The 20,303-nt window shown below is 43.9% G+C and overlaps 2 protein-coding genes across 2 annotated transcripts; both read right to left on the bottom strand.

The window, feature by feature from the left end:
- Window positions 1–1,189: 1,189 nt before the first annotated feature.
- LOC119334368 (alpha-soluble NSF attachment protein-like) lies at window positions 1,190–8,286 on the bottom strand. Its single transcript, XM_037606948.1, has 9 exons — window positions 8,007–8,286; window positions 5,021–5,070; window positions 4,854–4,926; window positions 3,861–3,940; window positions 3,624–3,775; window positions 2,051–2,210; window positions 1,924–1,971; window positions 1,697–1,777; window positions 1,190–1,513 (listed from the first exon to the last, which is right to left on the bottom strand). Exons 1-9 carry the CDS (start codon window positions 8,149–8,151, stop codon window positions 1,433–1,435), a joined length of 870 nt encoding a protein of 289 aa, XP_037462845.1. The 5' UTR covers window positions 8,152–8,286; the 3' UTR covers window positions 1,190–1,432.
- A 1,644-nt stretch (window positions 8,287–9,930) lies between these two features.
- Window positions 9,931–12,068, bottom strand: LOC119331049. Its single transcript, XM_037604218.1, has 3 exons — window positions 11,919–12,068; window positions 10,453–11,240; window positions 9,931–10,361 (listed from the first exon to the last, which is right to left on the bottom strand). The coding sequence occupies exons 1-2, from the start codon at window positions 11,965–11,967 to the stop codon at window positions 10,600–10,602; spliced, it is 690 nt and encodes a 229-aa protein (XP_037460115.1). The 5' UTR covers window positions 11,968–12,068; the 3' UTR covers window positions 9,931–10,361; window positions 10,453–10,599.
- Between the last annotated feature and the right edge of the window lie 8,235 nt (window positions 12,069–20,303).

Genomic DNA, 20,303 nt, shown 5'->3' with positions numbered 1-20,303 from the left:
AAAGCCTGTCCATAATACGCATCCACCGCAGAGGCAACCTCCTCATGTCCCGTATACAGCCTCCCATTGTATCTAACCGATCGTATCACATTTTTCCTCTGCCTATGGCTCGCCTGTTATCAAAAAGTCTTGTGTTTCCATCCCCCTCCTTTAGGTGTAACAATCTCGACCTTTGTCTTGCAATTGATCGTTCCAAAGAACATAGCCCCAGAAGTTTTTGTTTCAACGTCTTCCTCATCTCCCTTTCCATGTCCGAAAGAGCCCTAGAGTCCATTGCCACATCCAGCCTCAAAATCACTTCCATGGCAATGGCAATCTGCAACTTGACATTGCCAATCCAACGATCACTCCAACTTTGTAAGGCTTTTGCCGTGGCCCTCAATTTATTGTGCAGCGTAACATAGTCATTGGACGCTGCTGGCGTTGAGTCCCAAGATCTCTGCACTGTCTCCATAAAACCTGGCGCCTTGACCCAGAATGCCTCAAACTTGAAGCGTTTATGCATCCCAATCTCCACATTCATGTCTAGCATTAAAGGGCAATGATCCGAGATCGCCGTCCCAAGGGCAGATAAGAAATAAGCCGGGAACGCAGCATCCCAATCATTAGAGACAAAAACATGGTCAATTTTCTCAAGGGTTGCATCCTGCCTTTCATTCAACCATGTGTACCGGCGCCCATTGAGGTACAACTCCTTCATTTTAAGTCTATTCAGCCTCGCCCGAAACCTTGCTAACATTCTTCTCTTAATTAAGTCATTGCTCTTGTCCTCCTGCTTCGCAATTAAGTTGAAGTCTCCTGCTATCAGCCACGGCCCTGCGTGCAACTCCATGATGTCTGCAAGCTCTTGCAAGAACTTCACTTTGGCCACATCCTCATGCGGACCATACACACGTCATCCACCACTCCACGGCCCCCGACGACTTTACAAGCGCCGTGAGCGAGTTGTTTTGATAGTGTGGATTGGATAGCCTTTTTACTGCCTCGTCCCAGGCCAGAAGAATTCCACAAGATAACTTGGCCACAACTCACTGGGCTAAACCCCTAATATGCCAGTCATAACAGTAACATTACACTCGACTAACCAAACAGTTTACGTTTTTGGTAGATGCCGTTTACATTCCTAGTGTCAGAGATGCATGTGCGTTCCACAGACAGCAATCATTGGAAAATAGCAAAGTCATTAATGAGGGCGAAATAGAACATGTTACAGAAGGATAGCAGCAACAGCGTGCTATGGTATTTTCATTCGGACGGAAAACCAAGTCATGACAAGAACAAATGACACACGACACCTGATATGGTACTTCAAAATGAAGTTCTATACAACCAAAAGGTGGATCTTCATTATGCCCATTATATGTACCTCCAAGACGAAATAGAGGCATAAATCACACCATGTTGAAGCATGAAAGAATTTTTACAATAAGGCTTAGGTTAGATCATCCTCATCGTCCTCTTGCTTCTTCAGCTCATTCTTTGCCCTCAGCAGCAGTGTCGTTTTCCAAGGATCCTGAACAACAAATGCAGTCACTCCAAATATACACAACCACACACCTTACCAAGATATAAGTTGTAGTTTCAGTCGAATGAATGGCATATGAGTTGTTTATTTTTATCAACTTGCAGCATGCCTTTGCCATATAAATGACACACCAATGGGTAAGACTAAAAACCAGAGTACACTACAACATACCAGGCGTGTCATGCCGTCAAATTCCTTGATGGCATCAGTAAATTTGGCAACATCTCCGTCATCCATTGATGCAGCAAGATCCTACAATAAAAACCCAAAATCCTAGATAACTATCACTATACTTCATGATAACCAATGGATACAATTTTTACTATTAAAGCCAGGAAATGCAATGATCAAAAGGGGCAAGTGTTGCAACGGAAAGGCAAATAAATGTTGTATCATACAGCTAAAAGTTTGTATTCACGAGTTCCTGAGAAAGTCGGGTCGATTTCCTGCAAATGGTAAGACAACTTTAGAAATAAAGCAATGGCAGAAAATAACTGGTTGAGATTTCAACAGAGCAATATACACCTGGTATCTCTCCAATGAATTTTGTATAGCAACAGCATCAGCTCTACATAGTTGGCAGATCCCTGCATTAAGGAGGATGCCTCTGACACTATACTTCAGCAGATTGTTGTTAATTGATTGACGAGCAATTTCTTCAAAAATCTCAGTTGCCTTTGGGTACCTAAAACATAGAAATTGGCATGAAAGATAGCATTGAATGTTGTAGTGACACAGTGCGAGTTAAATACATACTCCCTCTGTCCGGTGAAGAGTGTACATCTAGAGATTTTAGGACAAATTATGGAGTGAAGCAAAAAATGCATTGGAAAGGTGCAAGCCACCATCTCTCTCCTCTTTAATTACTCAACCCCCAATGAGCTAAGTGCATGTAGAAATTAAGAAGACCATGCGTAGATTGTTGTTGGTCTTGATTACCGTGTGATGAGAGAGGTATTTTTTCTACTTTAAAGTGCATTGGGAAAATAGAAGTACACTCTTTTGTGGACAAATATTGAAGCCAAACGTACATTTTTTACCGGACGGAGGGAGTACTCACTCGGGTCTCTATTGAAGCTGTCGTTTGAAAAAAAAAACACTAGTAATATATTTACATCTACAAATATTTGTTGGATACTTTAGTCCCAAACAAGCTGGGTTAGGCTAGAGCTGAAACCCATAAGATCTCAAAACCAACTCATGGTTCTGGCACGTGGATAGCTAACTTCCACACGCATATATATATCAACGTGCCACCCCATTTTATCTCCGTTAAATGCATGCCTCGTGATCTGTGCGACCACTATGCTATCGTCTTTTCTCTATCGGGATTCAATTAATGAAGCATGCTAATGATCACACTAATATATTCAAGCAGAGCATGTGTCAGACTATTGGTATCAAAATCTCAAAATCATTAATACTTAAACCATCTAATTAAACTCAACACAGATGTACAAAAATGATATAACTTCATAAGTTTCTATAATAATACAAAAAAGTTGGTTCATGAGTAAGACTTAGATTCCCTAAAAAAAATCCCCATGAACTCAAATAAGATCCCCCCAAAATGGATCGATGCGTATACACATAATCAACATTGCATTTTGTTACTACTCAGTGAATGAACTCATCTTGGTGCAATTAGAAAAACGAAAAATTAATCAATGGCAAACCTAAAAGATGCTACACGGATCTCAAAACATGATCAAACGGAAGCTGGAGGGGTGGTATAGGCCCCAGGTGGCAAAGACATATAGTAATGCTATTCATCAAGATATACATTTTCTTACATTCTCCTTTGACTTCCAGTGTAAGAACAAATTTGCGGGACGTAAAATATATATATAGGCACCCCAGAGTATCATAACAGAAGTGAACAAATGAGGATACCAGATAGATTAATACCCACAACCTAGAAGGCTAGAACAAAAAAGACATGCTCATGAAGCATAAATTTGAGAAGTATGCTAATTCAAGAAGCATAAATTTCTGGGCAAATCTGCAAGACTATCGCAGAAGCTGACCTTGAACTCTGAAACCAATTGTTCCAGGTTCTGACTTGTATCAAGCTAACAGCACATGAAAGTAGTCTTACTGTTCCAACTGCGCAGCAATTTCTGCAACTTTCTGCTTAATGGTGTTTGATTGAGATGTCTGTCCTTCACTGTCGAAAAGATCAGCGGCCCTTTCTAGGTAATCTGAAGCCTTCTCCAAATCTTGCTCTTGCTGATAAATCTCACCAATGTCCTGAAAATGCACAAAAATGAGATCTCTCTCCTGCTGAAATAAGTCTTCATGCAATGATAAAGATTGATTGAAAGGAAGGATTTACCTTGCAGTATCTTGCAGCCATGCTCAATCTACCAATTTCCAGAAAAAGATTAACAGCCTGGTCTAGCGCTTGCGCAGCTTCTGCATAAAATGGAAACATTTGTAGAAGCTAAATGAGAAAGATGGAATAAGAATAAAAGAAGTTACAGGGAACATTAAACAGCACACATAATGAATGATATATGCAACAAAAATGAAATTTATATTTCCCTAGTTTCAAATGTTTTCAAGATTCCAATCTTAGAGATGCAATACTTTGGCTCGGTTTGGCATACCAGTGGCTTGGTTAGTTGGAAGCTCCTTAGGATGGTCGTACCTTTTCATGAGGTGTAAAACTTTTTTCTACTAAAACTAGTAAGATTTCCCTAACTCCAAATTACACAGTTCAGCACACCGATGATAAGTTATGTTCAATACTACAAAGCTCTCAAAGACTGTACTCCTTCTAACAAACATTTGCTTTGATGAATTACAAATTCATTGGGAGAAGTTCAAAATATCATATATCAGACGCATATCAGTCAGGCCACCCAAAAAAGGATGTGACTGGGATATCGGTCGATACTACTGGTATATCGGTCTATACACAGTATCAGCAGCCAGCTGATACCACGATATCGTCAAATACAATTAGGACAATGACTGGGACTGGATAAACAGCTAAGTTTGCATAAAATCACTAAGTACTTTATGTCCTTAGCAGTTGGCACGATTCATTCCCTTGTTTATTTTTGTAGTTAATCAAGTTGACTGAGGTTAGATAGAACTTCCTTTCAATGGCTTTGAGAATGGTGGTAACTGGTAGAAGTATAAATAACTGGTCCAAAGCTGATCCAGTTTAATGGAAGAGAGTTGTTATTAAATCAGAAGAAGTGCAGCAAAATTGGATCACGCTGGTTCTGATGACATGAGGTAAGGAAAAAAAGTACAGAATCGAAGAATGTTTAAAGGCGAAGGATATGTATCATGTGCGGTAAATTGTAGAAAGAAATACCCTGAGGTGAGAATTTTTTGTAGCAGTTTGCGGCTTCCACATAAGCTGAGGCAGCTTCATGCTTACTATCACCCTGTCAAGCATGGCAATAAGCAACATAAACATCTCACTGAAATTGCACCATTGATCAAGATGACAAAACTGATAACTCAGATAACCAAACCAACCTTCAGATGGCAATTAGCAATCTTGATATACACAGATGCAGCTCTGTTCCCTGCAAACCAAGTTGGTAGCAACATCGATAGAATAAAGGGATGAGTGCTTAGACACTAAGCCATTAAACAAACTCGGAAATGCAGAACAAGGGCAGTAGTCATACTCCAATGTATAGGATAGTTACTCAATTAGTGATTCGCTGGGTTCATGGTTTGCAAGTTACTACCTCATACAAATCTGGTTCGCTAGGTATACATCTCTGTTTCGCGAATCAGAGCTAAGGTTCGCAAACCCACTATATTCGATTCGATATTCGCCACCAGTATGCATATCGATACATAAATACTCTTTTCAGTGGAGTATAATACTCAGGAAATAGCAGAGAATATTCTAGCCCACCAACAACCTTAGGGCCTAATCGTGACTCTCATCCAGCTGCCTCACATCCTGCTTACTCCAGCCGCTGCTACTCAACATATGTAGAGTTGCAACTTACCACATGCTTGACTGCAACCTACCACCGCATCCATGCTTGACTGCAACCTACCACCGCATCCATGCTTTACTGCAACTACCCGTTACCTGTGTCCCCTCGGGTAATTACTCTGGGGCTGTTTGGATATCGCCCACGCTGACCCCGCCAATGCATAGGCGAGCCAAAATATTGGCGCTGCTTTTTGCCGCCCATGCCCTGACCGATAGTTGGCAAAAAAATGAACTAGAAAGCTGAAGGTAGTCAGGGCACGCCAAAGAATTGGTTTCGATCCAAACGACACCCATGTGCCCGGTCAACGCCGATATTTTGGCTTGCCAGCCTCGGGCGTCAATCCAAACAGCCTCTCTATTACGAGACAGGGATGGGCCAAATGTATTACCCAGCAGATGGGACATGGACGGGGATGGGACAGTGTTACCCGCCTTACCCGTCTAAATCTGACTACTGGGCACCTTAAACCCTAGCTCCTGCCCATCTAACTGGAAATTTCCAGCTGCCCGAGCAGGCATGCCCAATAAACACCTGAACCCCTAGCAACCGAGCCCAAAGGCCCCCAAAAAACCTAACCTAGCCTAGTCCAAAGTCTAAATTGATATTGTGTAGTGTGCTGCTAGTGCTGGTGCAGGTTTACCCGCGGGGACGGGCTTGGGTTGCCCCTCAGCTCCTCCCAGCAAATCGCCTATTCTTTTCTCCCTGAAGGCGCCTGCAGCTGGGTGACCACAGCGAAGCACGGCAGTACATTGGGCCAAGCAAAGGGCTGAGCTTCAGAGATACACTTGGAAACTGTTTAGTTGGCGTCTGGGATTCAACTTTTCTGATTGACAAATCATGGTATGAATCGACACTTCAAGGGCAAATCGGATGCAAACCGGAGGGGTCTCAAACCCCGATCTGGATTCAAAACCCATTCCCCGGAATCCGGTAACTAAGCCCCAATGCTTTCCAATGACACAACTTAAAGTTGAAGCCAACCAGACCTATATAGACACAAGACAACAGAACTTGCAACCCTAGTCGGAAGCTCTACTATTTAAGGGGAGTTTGTACGTCGTTTATTTCGTCCCCTGCAGTCATTAATGCGAAAACAATCTGGAAACTGAACGCCGAATCAATTTTGAAAACAAGCCATTAATGCAATTTATCAGCTAGACAGTTAATTAGATGTACAGTTAATTAGGTCCGTTTAAGATGTTTTGCGACGAATCTATTTGGAAACCGAGCCATTAATTAATAGGTCTGCTTAAATAGGGGTTTTTTCCAGCAGTCTAACTCCCTCTGATCCATAATAAATGTCGCAGTTTTAAACTAAGGTCCCTTCGACCCATAATAAGTGTCGCAGTTTTAAACTAAGGTTGCGACACTTATTATGGATCGGAGGGAGTAATAAAAAGGGGAGCTGCTTCATGGCTCGCCGACCCTATAATCCCGAAAGGAGGGAATAACTTCACCCATTGTTGTTTTTCTCACGCACCAAAGTATGCCAACCGATTTGTCTACGTATAACAGAATTAGGCTTTCCATCTAAATAATCAATAGATCAGGCAGCAGCAAGTGTTTCTACGCTAGGGCTTCTACGCCACCACCACATCTCCCTCTACTACTTTATGGTCGGCTCCGACGGCTATGCACTAATTGCTCATCAACCACAGACACAGGTGCCTCATCGACCACGGAAACAAAGGTGGCTCCCCCACGATGACACTGTCTGGCGCCCCGGCTGCCTGCACAGGCGGCCGTGCTAGGTCGCGCAACAACGCTTATTACCCATCAATCAGCAGGCGGCATGACACACTAGCGTCCCCTTCCGCTGTTGGCGTGTGACAGAGCACAAGGAGACCTGGGTGGTTGGTTCGAGCGACAACCCCAGGATCGGATCTAAAACCCAACCTCACCTCTCATCTCGCCACCCTTCTCCGGGCAGGAGCTGGCAGTCACCAACATCGTCACAGCCACCATGGCCAAGGACAATCTTTCACACGCCACCACTCTTCGATATTGTTTCATCCCGCAGCAACGCACGGTATTTAGCTAGTAAAAGTAGACAACTAAGAACCTGACCTGAACTAGAAAGAGAGCGCCAACATATGTATATACATGTGGGATAAGTCCACCAGATCCCGCTCATGGAACCTTATAAAAAGAGTTGGAAATCAAACCAAACCGCACCGCACAATCAATTCCGTAGCCTCCTCAAGCGAAACTATCAAACAGCTCCCTCCCCTCAAACTCGAGATCGGCACAAGAGAATTGGGCGTCAATAATCTAAACACGGTTCACTGACTAACAATAACACCAGATTACGCGGCACAATAATAGATCCACAGCCCAAAAAACTCATTTTAACCCCAGCGGGTCGCCGGCCAGGATCCTGCCCAGATCGACCGGCAGATCTTGCCCGTGTAGAGGGAAGAGAGCGTAGTGAAATTGGGGGCAAAAGAATCCGCCGATCGGGGACGGCGCGGTAGGAATGGGAAAGAACGGAGGCGTCGTGAACTCACAGTTCTTCGAAAGCTTGAAGAAGTTGGCGGCCTTATCGTATAGGTCGGCGGCGTCCTCGTACTTGGAGCCGAAGAGCCCCCAGCCGGAGAGCTTCTTATCCGCCTTCCTCTCCGTGTCGTCACCGCGCGCCTCGTGGTCCCCCATCGCTGCCGACGGGCCGCTGCTCCGATCGCTTGTGCCGGCGGCGAAGCGACAAGATTTGTTGCGGGGGAGGAGCAGAAAACGAAGGGAGAGGAGGAAGGGGATCGGAAACGCAGCACGCGACCCCGCAAACAAAAAAAAGGAAACGCAGCACGCGACCCCGCAAACAAAAAAAGGAAACGCGGCACGCGGGCCTGTAGTGGGCTGGCCTAGGAGCCGCGAGGGGGCGGTTTACTTCGGGTTTTTTTTTCATTGTCTCAAAAAAACTTCGGTTTTTTCAAGCGGGTTTTCTAGCTCGGCCATTGAACCTAGTGTGCCCGACGTGTGGCCACAGACGGGGAAGATGCATATGTTGAACTCGGGCAAACTTGGATGAAGAACAATCAATTCTTTCTTGTGCTTGGAGAGTGTTTCAGGCAAAAGAAATTATGTTTTGTAAGAATTGATGATTTCATAAGCCTTTGCCTGCATAGATACGGCCAACAAACTATGATCTAATTTTATTCCTCTTTAACTTTGTTTAGGTCATCCCTTGTTTTGCAAGTCGTGAAATTCTGAATGTCGCAGGTTCTAATTCGTCAATATATGATGGTTGAGGGTCATCTTGGAATGAAAAATGGATTGAACTTACGGGTTATGATCAAGAATGAAGATCAAACCTTATTTTCTATTGCCCCGGTTTGGGAGGATTTGCCACACATAGATGCTTGATGCGGGGACGAGCATCGAGATACACATTCTCCACCACCCCGAACTTGACATCATGGTACGCTTGCCCAACGATCCAGTGATACCCCGTGTAAGTTTTCATGACCATAAATAGATTGAATGAGCAACCTTTGTATTATATTACCTATTGTAACAAGACCCTTGATTACATGTAATTTGGACAACTTACTTCATGGGGTCCTTCGAAACTCATAGAATTGTGGACACGAGGCATGTCACTGCACGCATGACGCTTTCTTGGCAAGAGTTGGATGTGGTTGAGACACTTGTTCAGGAGTACAATGTTGGCATGTACGATGTCTCATTTGTGCAATTCGTGCATACCTTGAACAAGAGCAATGTCGAGAAGCCACTCCTAATATGAACTGTATTATCTATGAGGTAATATCACTGGTGGCGCCTAAACTTGCCCTGGATGTTCAGTTTGGTGCCTCAACTTGTAAAATACACGTAATGAGTGCTAAAACTTGGCAATTTGGTTCAAATACGGTGCCAAGGACGTTTGTCTACGGATTCGCTGCTGACTGGGCTTGACAGCGTGGCGTGGGGCCCCTTGTTAGCCACTGAAGAGGCGTGCCCGTTGTCTTTTTTCCAGAAAACACCCTCTCTTTAACATTTCTCACGGAAAAGCCCCTGGCTCGGCGGGACAGGGTCGACCGCACTGGATACTGAATATAGTGTTAAGTACATAGTAGAAGGCTAAATCATCAGTTGTCTCTGACTGTCCCACTAGCTACTAGCACAAGACTTGCACACCCAGGTCCTGGGTTCGAATCCTATGACACCCTTTTTTGGAATTTTTTGTAACATGTTCAGTTTGTGAACAATATAATCACTGGAATTTGACAGCATCGGAAGAACTGGATATTTTTTGCAACATGTTCAATGTGAACAATATAATCACTGGAATTTAACAGCATCATAAACTGTTCTCCAATAACACATAACCTTATAAATTCTGACAGCATGAGAAACTAATCATCAGTAACACAGTTACACTGAATTTTAACGGCAAGAAAGAATTTTAACAGCAAGAATGACAGCAGATTCAGATAACACTTCAAGACTAGAATTTGACAGTACATGAACATAACACTGGAGCTATAAAACATACTGAAAGTGCCGCATGCCAACATACTTAAGTGCAGTACGTGTAAACTGACATGTTCATTACATCAAAATAGGCCTCTAAACAAATAGACCAAGTTCATTGGTGAACTTAGTTGCATTCCATAAAGTTCAGTCATGAACTTCTGCATCCATGATGGGCATCTACATGTGCATGAAGTCATCATCCCACTCATCCCCTCTTGGTGCATTTTGTGTGATTGGCTCTTCCTCTGCTGCCACATGTGACCTATCTGAATCAGGTCCAAACATCAAGTTCCAGAATCCAGCCCCTGGTCCAGTCCTTCCTCCATTGTCATATAGAGTTCCTCTTCCACCATTTCCTCTTGCACCTCCTCCTCTTGTCCTTCCATTTCCTGCAAGCATGACAATTGAGAAAATTAGAACTGATAACAAATGACAACAATTTCATTCTTGCTGACTTGTAGATTTCAACAAAAATTACACCTCTTGTAGCATTTCCCCTCCCACCTCCTGTAGCATTTCCTCTACCACCTCCTCTAGCTTGCCTCTTCCTGCCTCTTTGTATTATCACTTGTTTGGTGGCTGGATAGAGGCACATCCTCTAGAATATCTTCAGTAACACCCCTCCTCCTACCTCTTCCACTTGACATAGCAGTTGTCATGATCGTCATCCCCATCTTCTATGTCATAGTCACTATCATAGAAATCCTCATCTGTCTCTAATTCAGCTGCATTTACTCCATCTTCTTCCTCCAATTCTTCATCAGCACAACCTGAGGATGAACCTTCCCCAAAAAACCTCCTAGACCTCCTCTTATTTGGCACACTTCTCTCCTCGGGACAGCTATATTGCTCTTTTCCCTTGCTTTCTTTTCCTGGAGTAATGACCTTTGAAAGTACAGGAACTCCATCAAGTAAAATATCATCTCTGAGAGCACTGTCAAATCTCTCTCCATGGTCTACAATCAGTAACAAGTTCTTGTGCTCTGTAGTTGTTGTTATCATTGCAAGGATATTTGCATCACATGTCAAATTTCTTAGCCCATCAACCAATGTCTTTCCAGGCTGACACCAGTACACATCAAGCTTCAAACAATCTCTGTCATAACCTAGCTGCTGCAAAAAGTCATCAATCCATAACAAGGACCATGTATCACTATCACAGTTGTCAAACCATGCAACTTCATAATCCATGTAGGTGTTGTTGTTGTCAGTTCCACAAAAGAAACCTTTGTGATGTATCTCAACCGAGAAAAGACCATCAAAAGCATCTGAAATTAAAATTCAGTTGAGGAGCTGTAAGATAATTTTAGTTAACAACAATACATTTTCAACAGTATGCAGCACTTCATAATACAGTACAAATAGTTCACTCAAACTAAATTCAGTTTGAGTGGAGTTCAAAAAATGCATCAATGTTGTTTGGGTACTTGCCAGCAATGTTGTTCTCCTACTACATTAATTCTATAGTTTTATTTCCAACAGTATGTAGCATTGCTGACCTGCATTTGTTCAAAAATTCAGTTCAACTACTATCCACATGTTCAGTTAAGGTACTATAGAAAGATTCAGATAAAGCTACTGTCGAAATATTCAGAGAACCCACTGTCCAAAATTTCAGCAAACGTACTTTCTTTTTCAGATAACCTAATCGTTCTAACACAAGCAAATCTTAAGTAATGTTTGTATGCCCTCACTTCAGATTCTTCTTCGTCACCAAAATTAGCCAAATAAAGACCCTTCTAACCCGACCAAACCCTCTCATATAAACCCTAGTTTGAAAAGCCTGTGAGTCATTGCGCATAGGGGTTTTAACTCATAATCATCTACCAAACATCAGCGCACACCAAAAACTTAGAAATTGCAGGCTTTTAACAGAAGGCGAAAGCAATCTTAACCCTACCGTGAACACGGGAAAGCTGGGTCGAGAAAGGCGAGGTGGTTCTCACCGTAAGGAGGGGCTGCATCTCCAGGAGCACGCCGACGGGGCTCCGACATCCTCGCTGGCGGCGATCAATGCGATCGCCACGATCCACGGGGGCGGCGCCTTCGCACGATCAGAAGGGAGAGACAGAGGAGGAGGAGCGCTCGAGGCAGACAAACAGGCATGTACCGATTTGCCAGATGCAACGAAACATGAGGTGATATGGAAAAAGTTGTGCGGGCTGCCCTATCCCGCCGAGCCAGGAGCTTTTCTAAGCGAGAAACATTAGTCCAAGGGTTATTTTGGAAAAAGGCCAGCGGCGGCATGGGCACACGCCTCTCCAGCGGCACACGCCCCACGCCACGTTGTCAAGCCCAGTCAGCAGCAAATCCGTAGACAAACGTGTTTGGCACCGTATTTAAACTAAATTGCCAAGTTTTAGCACTCATTACGTGTATTTTACAAGTTGAGGCACCAAACTGAACATCCAGGGCAAGTTTAGGCACCACCAGTGATATTACCTCATTATCTATCAACTTATTCATGTATTATTTTTAAATTTAATATATACATATATATAGTGCTTACCAATTGTGTTCTTGCAATAGGAACTCACAAGACGTGTGGTGCCTTGGCAATGCAGGCCTAGCATAGTGGTGATATGGGAGTTATTGTCTATGACGAGACAGATATAATGATGAGGACGTCCCCAGTTCACCTTGTTTGTCATCTTCGCATGATAAATCTCGGTTACAATGCGCTCCTAGCTGATCATAATTCAAATATTCATGAGAACTGTATACTACCTAAATCTTGTGTGCTGGCTTTGCTCAGGTACAATGTTGAGGATAAGCATCAACTTTCAGCTCATGACAAAACAAGTTCTGCAACCCTTGCAATAATTCTGAAGAAAGCAAGTTTCACCTTTGATGTAAGCATGTTTTGGTGACACTTCAGGTATGAATAGCAAGACATCTCAACCATCTACTATTGCACACACAGTTCCATAATTCTTTCCATAACTTGTTGCGCCATGTCGCATGAATATATGAGTATCTAGCATGTGTGGAAGGCCAAAATGGACAACATATGAACTCTACTTTCAGAAAAAAAAGCAAATTGTGCGTCATTTGGGGTCCTGGATCAAAGGATATGAGAGTTCCAGTGCAAGTTGTCCACAACACTAAATGTTGTGTGAGGCTCCATGGTTTGCTCCCTTTTCCAGCTGGTTAGTATGAATTTGAGCCCCTCTTTTGGACTAGTTTCACACCTAAGCTAGGGGGATTGTTCCTAGTATAAATACCCCATCCTCCACTTCTACTTTAGCTCTTGGACATTAATGCTCAATTTGATTTCAACATAGGTTAGCTAAGTGCTACCAGAATCTTGTTTGAAAGTTCACTTCCTGCTTAGCTCTTGTAGTCTTGGGTAAACTCACTTTGTGATTTTACAATAGTAGTCGTTGAGTCAGTGACCAGTTCGTGCTTCCAACTTCTTGTGTGGTTGAGTGGATTGGAAACTAAGAGTGTGGTTGGATGAATACTTGTTGGTTGTTGCATATGCAATAGTTGGCTTCGGTCTTGTTAGGTTGCACTACTTCTCTCTACCCAACAGCATTGTTGGCTGGGATTGAGGGTTTCCTTCTTACCCTTCATGTGACGTTGATTCGTTTCATCAAGCAGATCCTCCATGAAGATCGGCAACCCCGTATCGCATAACATGCACCCACTCGACATCGCTAGAAGATGGACGCCTTGTCGTCAATGGCTGGAAGATTTGCGACCTCTACGACTTAATGGAGCTTGGAGACAAGATAATTGGTGTGCTCCACCAGGACATGCATGTCGTGCCCTTTTTCTACATACCATCGCTAATGGGTGGGTGACGAGTAAGTGTCTTTAGAGAGTCGAACATGCATGTCTCTTTTGATTATGGTTGTATTTGTTAAGTACTCCCTTCGTTCCATAATGTAAGATGTTTTTAACACTAGTGTAGTGTTAAAAAACGTCTTACATTATGGGATGGAGGAAGTACTATATATGGTTGTATTATTAAGTACCTTGTGTTTCAGAATTGCTATGGTGTATGTACTGTGTGGTAGTTAATTATGTTGAACATGTGGTCTGTTTAGATTATGATCCTATGCTAGTAATGCCAGATTTGATTTTTGTAGCCCAAAATAGAATCATGGCACCATCTTAGGCTACAAAATGTTGCATTGATCCTATTTTGCTACCATGGCATCATAAGGAGGTCTTTGCCTCATAGATGATTCCATGGTAGCAAAATTGGATACAAAATCTTGCCTAAAATAATAAATGTTTTCTATGTTTTTATTCGGGCAATTGTTCACTAGTGTAGAAAATGATAGTGTCGGTGTGCCAAAAACCACATTGCTGGCATAGGAGGTCCACGTCACTAATATGACGCCATTGTTAAAAAAATACTGATGGCGTCGGGCCCCACGCCATTGGTATTTTACATACTGATGGTGTGGCATTGTTCGTCACACCATCACTATGTCAAATAGCAATGGCGTGCACATGCATAGCATGCCATCACTATGTCAAATAGCAATGGTGTGCACATGCATAGCTCGCCCACCACTATGTCAAATAGCAATGGCGTGCACATGCATAGCACGTCACCATTATACACAAGTAATAACAACATTTACATAGCCTCCCACGCCACCACTATGTATTTACTGATTTTTTAAAATTGTGTACAATACATGCCCGCAGTCAAATATTTATGTATTCATCTGTATATTCTAATACGTACATTTAGAATGTATACATTGCCAGAGATCCACGAGTCTAACACACGTTGCGTCGCATTGTCGTCGTGTGTACATGTTGTCGTTATCGTAGCCTCTTGTGGATGTCGTCGTCGTCGCTGATACGTCTTCACCATATCTACTTTTCCGAACGCTTTTGCCCTTGTTTTGGACTCTAATTTGCATGATTTAAATGAAACTAACCCAGACTGACGTTGTTTTTGGCAGAACTATCATGGTGTTGTTTTTGTGCAGAAATAAAAGTTCTCGGAATGGACCCAAATTTTTTGGAGAATTATTCCAGAGTATATAAAGAATACTGGAGCCAAGAACCACCGGAGGGGGGGCCCTGGGTGAGCACAACCCACCAGGACGCCCCCCTCCAGGCGCGACCAGGTGGATTGTGCCCACTTGGTGGCCCCGCAAACCCTATCTCCAACTCCTTAAATACCCATACTAGGAGAGAAAAATAAGAGAGGAAGAATTACCGTGTTTCATGATACGGAGCCGCCGCCACCTCCTGTTCTTCATCGGGAGGCTAGATCTGGAGTCCGTTCAGGGCTCCGGAGAGGGGGATCTTCGATCTTTGTCATTACCAACCCTCCTTCACCGCCAATTCCATGATGCTCCTCACCGGGAGTGAGTAATACCTTTGTAGGCTCGCTGGTCGATGAGGAGTTGGATGAGATTCATCATGTAATCGAGTTAGTTTTGTTAGGGCTTGATCCCTAGTATCCATTATGTTCTGAGATTGATGTTGTTATGATTTTGCCATGCTTAATGCTTGTCACCTTGGGCCCGGGTGCCATGATTTCAGATCTGAACCGTTTTTGTTTTCACCATTATATCTATGTTCTAGATCTGATCTTGCAAGTCATATTCACCTATTACATGTTATGATCCGTAAACCCCAGAGTGAAAATAGTTGGGATACTTTCCGGTGATGACCGTAGTTTGAGGAGTTCGTGTATTCATCATGTGTTAATGCTTTGTTCCGGTTCTCTATTAAAAGGAGGCATTAATATCCCTTAGTTTCCTTATGGACCCCGCTGCCACAGGTGGGTAGGAGAAAAGATCTCATGCAAGTTCTTTCCATAAGCACGTATGACTATTTACGGAATACATGCCTACATTATATTTATGAACTGAAGCTAGTTTTGTATCGCTTTAGGTTATAACTGTTATATGTATCATCCAACAAATTCACTGATCTAATGCCTACGAATTTTCTACATATTGCTCTTGCTAAGTTACTACTACTGCTGTTACTGTTACACTTGCTACAAAATCATTGCTATCACTTTTACCGTTACTATTGTTATTACCACTACTATCAAAATTATCACACTACTTTGGTACGACCACCTTGCTGCAGATATTTAATTTTCAGGTGTGGTTCAGTTGACATCTCAGCTGCTGATACTTTCAAATATTCTTTGGCTCCCCTTGTGTCGAATCTATAAATTTAGGTTGAATACTCTACCCTAAAAAATTGTTGTGTGACGCCCCGAGACTGATGCGCCAGGTGTCTTCCAGTTATTCTCCGTCATTGCCATGTCATTCGATTGCGTGTTGCACCTTGCCATGTCGTCATGTGCATTTCATCTGCAGGTTTTTCAAAACCTGCATTCGTTCGGGTCTCCTAATTCTCTCTGTTGTCTGTTCTGAATCCGGCACTCTCACATGCACCCGCCGCACCTTCCAGATCTCGTTTGGTGAGCGGGAGAAAAACGTTCTCGGAATGGGCCGAGATTTGTCGAGTGGCCTTGGTATATCACCGGTAGGCCGCCTGTCAAATTTCGTTCCATTTGGAGGTCGTTTGATGCCCCAACGGTTAACCGTGTTAACCGTCGGACCCCTTTCTCCTTGCAGCCTAGCACCCCTCCACAACAGCCCACTAGCCCATCTAAACCCCATCCATGCTCTTCGCCGTTGGATCACGATCGTGTGGGCGAAAACCGCACCTCATAAGCCCTCTCCCAGCTCCCTCTATTTATAAATAAGTCTCTCCCTTAACAAATTTCAGGCAAAACCCTAGCCTTCTCATCATCGCGTCGCCGGACATGTCCACCACCGCCCTCCAGCCAATTTGCGGCCGCCACATCGCCCACCAGCTCCCCACCACCCCGTCGGCTGTTGTGGGCCTGCGAGCCCAGATCGGGCCCGCCCCGAGCCGCGTCGGGCCCAAGGGAGCCCACACCTCACCACCTCGTCGGTGTTTTGCCGGAATCCCGCCACCGCCGCCTTGACGCCCGCGCCACTCGGAGCCGCCTCCTTTGCGCGCGCGCCGTGCACCGATGCCTCCCGCTCGCTGCCTTTGATGAGGACATCAATACCATTGTTACACCCACAGCCCCTGTTGCTATACATACTAGACCAATTACTAGAGCTCGCGCACGCCAATTGAATTATCATGTACTTTCGTTTCTTGGTAACGATTCTAATGCTCATGATGCTGCCTAAATTGGATACATTTGTTTTGCTTACAAATGAAGGGCCTAGCTTGGACAAGAAAGATGAACCTTGGAGCAAGTTCAAGCATGGAGATGATGGCATGCGCAAGGGGATCAAGAACGGAGTTACAAGTGTTGATTTCAGTACTTTGAAGCCACCATAAGGAGTGCATGAAGCCTTGGACGAAATATACAAGATGCCACTTCATAAATTTCGTCCAGAGGCTATTCTAGGTGCTGCATCACCTTATTATTGGGCCAGGCCCATGTATTTTCGAAATACTTAAGTATATGTTGTTTTTAGAGTCCGTATGTGTGGGGAAACAAGAGTTAGGGTTGGTTTCGGACCCCTCCTCCAAGGGCCACGAAATTCCCCCCTCTCTCCTCCATATATACAACCCTTAGGGCATCGTCTAGACTTTGAGTTTTGTTTAGATTAAAAGTTCACCATATCTGCAACTTCGCGTATTTCGTTTGTGTCCAACGACCAGACTAAGACGTCACAGAACCCCACCTTCATTAATAAAGCTTTCCTCTTTAATTCGCAATATCCAGATTGCAATCTCAATTTCTTGCTTGTTCTTTGTTTGCTCACAGGAAATAGACCCCCATGGTCAGGTTGATCGTGCTTCGGCGTGGTCAATAACCCTCGGAAGTTGGTTTAGCGATTGCTAAGGTGCGACGTCCTCGCACGTTCGTAGTCGGATTGTCAAAGTCGACTCCCACAGAAAACGATATCTATCTCATTGAAACATCGGGACACCTTCGCCTCTATCAGCCTTGCTCCACCGCCGCAGCACCTCCCACGCTGCCGCCTCACCGCCGCTACTCGTCGTCGCCCCGCCGCCTGTAGCTCGTCGCCGCCCGCGCCAGGCGCCACCCCACGCCCCACCGTTGTCCCGCTTGTCGTCGGCCGGATCCAGGTCTGGCCAGATCCAGCCTGGGGCCACCTCGCCGTCGTCCTCCCTGCAACTTCGACGACCTCCTCGCCCCCGTCTCCAGCGAGGCGCCGCCGCCTCGGTCCAGGTTGACCTCGGAACCCTAGATCCGAGAGGTAGAAATTCTGCTAAGTCCCAACGTTTTCCATATCTTGTGCACTTGTTTGACCTAGCGTAACTTCGTGCTCTTGGCTCCGATTTGTGCATATGGTATGTCGAAATGTTCATCTCTGGATGCTCTACACGATGGTGTGCTTTGCATGTATGTTGTTGTTCATCTTCATGCCCTAATCATCGTTGCAAAAGTGCTAAATGTTATAACCTGCTGAAAACTGTTGCAACTTGCTGATTTGTCTTTTTCATAGCATTTTGTGTGTTTATCTCTTGTGCATAATGTCATGTTTTAGGAGCACATTCATGCCATTTTTACAGTGGTGTAATCCATGCATTTTTATGTGCCCTGTGGTGACTAGCACAAGCATGCAAAGTAGGGTACTTGTTGTTGCTGATTTCAGTGACCGTGTTTTCTGCTAAGTCTGAACCTGCTATATTATTTTGCCATGTTAACTTGATGCTACAAGTGAATCCATACATAATCTAGAGATGCTCAGTAAGGATGTTTTGTAGATCTTGTTATGCTCTATCCATCCATGCTCCTGTTTGCAATTATGGCCTACTGTAGCTTATCATTACCATGCTCTCAAATTGCTAAATAATGTTTCTGTCAGCCTGTTATCAGTAAGTTCAGTTTTGCCATGTGAATAGCTAGTGTTCTATGCATCCTATGACCATGTTCTTGGCATGAGTAGCTGCACAAATATGACTTCTTATTGTTGGTTGTATTCACATGCCATTATATGCCTTGATATGAGTTGCACAGGCTTGCAAACATGCCTACTTGTCGCTGTTCCTGCCATGTTTAGTTTATTTCACTAAGTCTGTGAATCTATTATCATTTGCATTCTTGCCATGATGTTTTGAGAATGTTCGGGTGGTTTCTATCAGTAGTTCAGTGTTCATGTTTTGTAGTACTCTACATGTGCATGCTTACCATGCCCTTTGATGCCATGAAATGTTCCTGTAGCATATACTTTTGTTGTCTCAAAGTATGCATCATGAATCTGTTTTCTGCCATACTCTCTTTTTCACTATGTCTGAGAATCTATTATAAATTGCAATCTTGTCTTGATGAATGTCATTGATCTAGAGGTTATATGGAGATGATTAGTAATCATGTTTTGTCAAGTCTAATATGTACTTTAATTCCATGATTTTGCTTGTTATGTTCTTGCAATGTAGCATGTTTGTTTCATGCCACCAACATGTCAACATGTTATTTCTTCTCACATGTATGCCATGTTTTTCACTAAGTCTCAATCCGTGTTATAAAGTTGTTTTTTGCACTGATCTCATTGGATTAATCCTGATGCCTATGAACCTGAACCTTGGTGTTATTTGAAGCATGTAATCTGTACTTTGAGCGCATGTCAAGTTTGTGTCCATATGTTTCCTGTAGCATGTTGTTTTCTTGATTGCAAAGTGCTTAGTTGTTGTTTTGGGCATATTGTGTTTGAAACTTGTATTGAGTGTATGTGTTGAACCGTGGCTCTGTTTGGAGCATGCTCTACATGAAACTTGCTTGGTTTTGCATGTAGTGTTGGGGATATAACTATTAGGTATGACCCGCCTAGGAGGGGCCGGGTCATCCCTACGACGATTCAACATAATGAAGCCCAAGATTGTGTGGCGGTTCATAGATAGGCTTAGTATAAGGCCCAGGCCCGAAGGCGGCTCAAGGCCCGTAGAGATAAACCGCCGTATGTACATGACTTGTATTGTAAGGTAGGAATAGTTAGATACCGAGCCGGACAATTTTTATGAGCCTGCCGGGACTCTATGAGCCGCCGAGCATCAGCCTCTGTATATAAAGGGACGACCCGGGCGGCGGTTCAGGACAAGAAAACATAGATCGAAAGCTAGGTCAAGCGGATTCGCTCCCTAGCAATCGAAACATAAGCAATACCACCTCAAACTGGATTAGGCTTTTACCTTCATCGCAAGGGGATGAACCAGTATAAACTCTCGTGTCCTTTGTCCCGTTTTTACCCCTTTAAGCTTCCTAGTTGCGATGGCTCCACGCTTAAGTCCTTTCACTAGGACATCTGCCGTGACAATTCCATGACAGTTGGCGCCCACCGTGGGGCCAGTGCATGGTGGATTTGAGTTCTTGAAGGGCAGCT

Source organism: Triticum dicoccoides, chromosome 7A (assembly GCF_002162155.2).
Source record: "Triticum dicoccoides isolate Atlit2015 ecotype Zavitan chromosome 7A, WEW_v2.0, whole genome shotgun sequence".
Classification (NCBI taxonomy): Eukaryota; Viridiplantae; Streptophyta; class Magnoliopsida; order Poales; family Poaceae; genus Triticum; species Triticum dicoccoides.
This window is presented reverse-complemented; position numbering and strand designations above follow the sequence as displayed.

Bases quoted from the DNA above. Each gene is read 5' to 3' on its own strand.
- LOC119334368 (XM_037606948.1), bottom strand. From the start codon at position 8,151: ATGGGGGACCACGAGGCGCGCGGTGACGACACGGAGAGGAAGGCGGAT. The intron at 4,927-5,020 runs GTTGGTTTGGTT...CATGCTTGACAG, and splicing joins TTGCTAATTGCCATCTGAAG to GGTGATAGTAAGCATGAAGC. The intron at 1,778-1,923 runs GTATGATACAAC...TTTTTATTGTAG, and splicing joins GTGAATACAAACTTTTAGCT to GATCTTGCTGCATCAATGGA.
- LOC119331049 (XM_037604218.1), bottom strand. From the start codon at position 11,967: ATGTCGGAGCCCCGTCGGCGTGCTCCTGGAGATGCAGCCCCTCCTTAC. The intron at 11,241-11,918 runs GTGAGAACCACC...TTTTAATTTCAG, and splicing joins AGATGCAGCCCCTCCTTACG to ATGCTTTTGATGGTCTTTTC.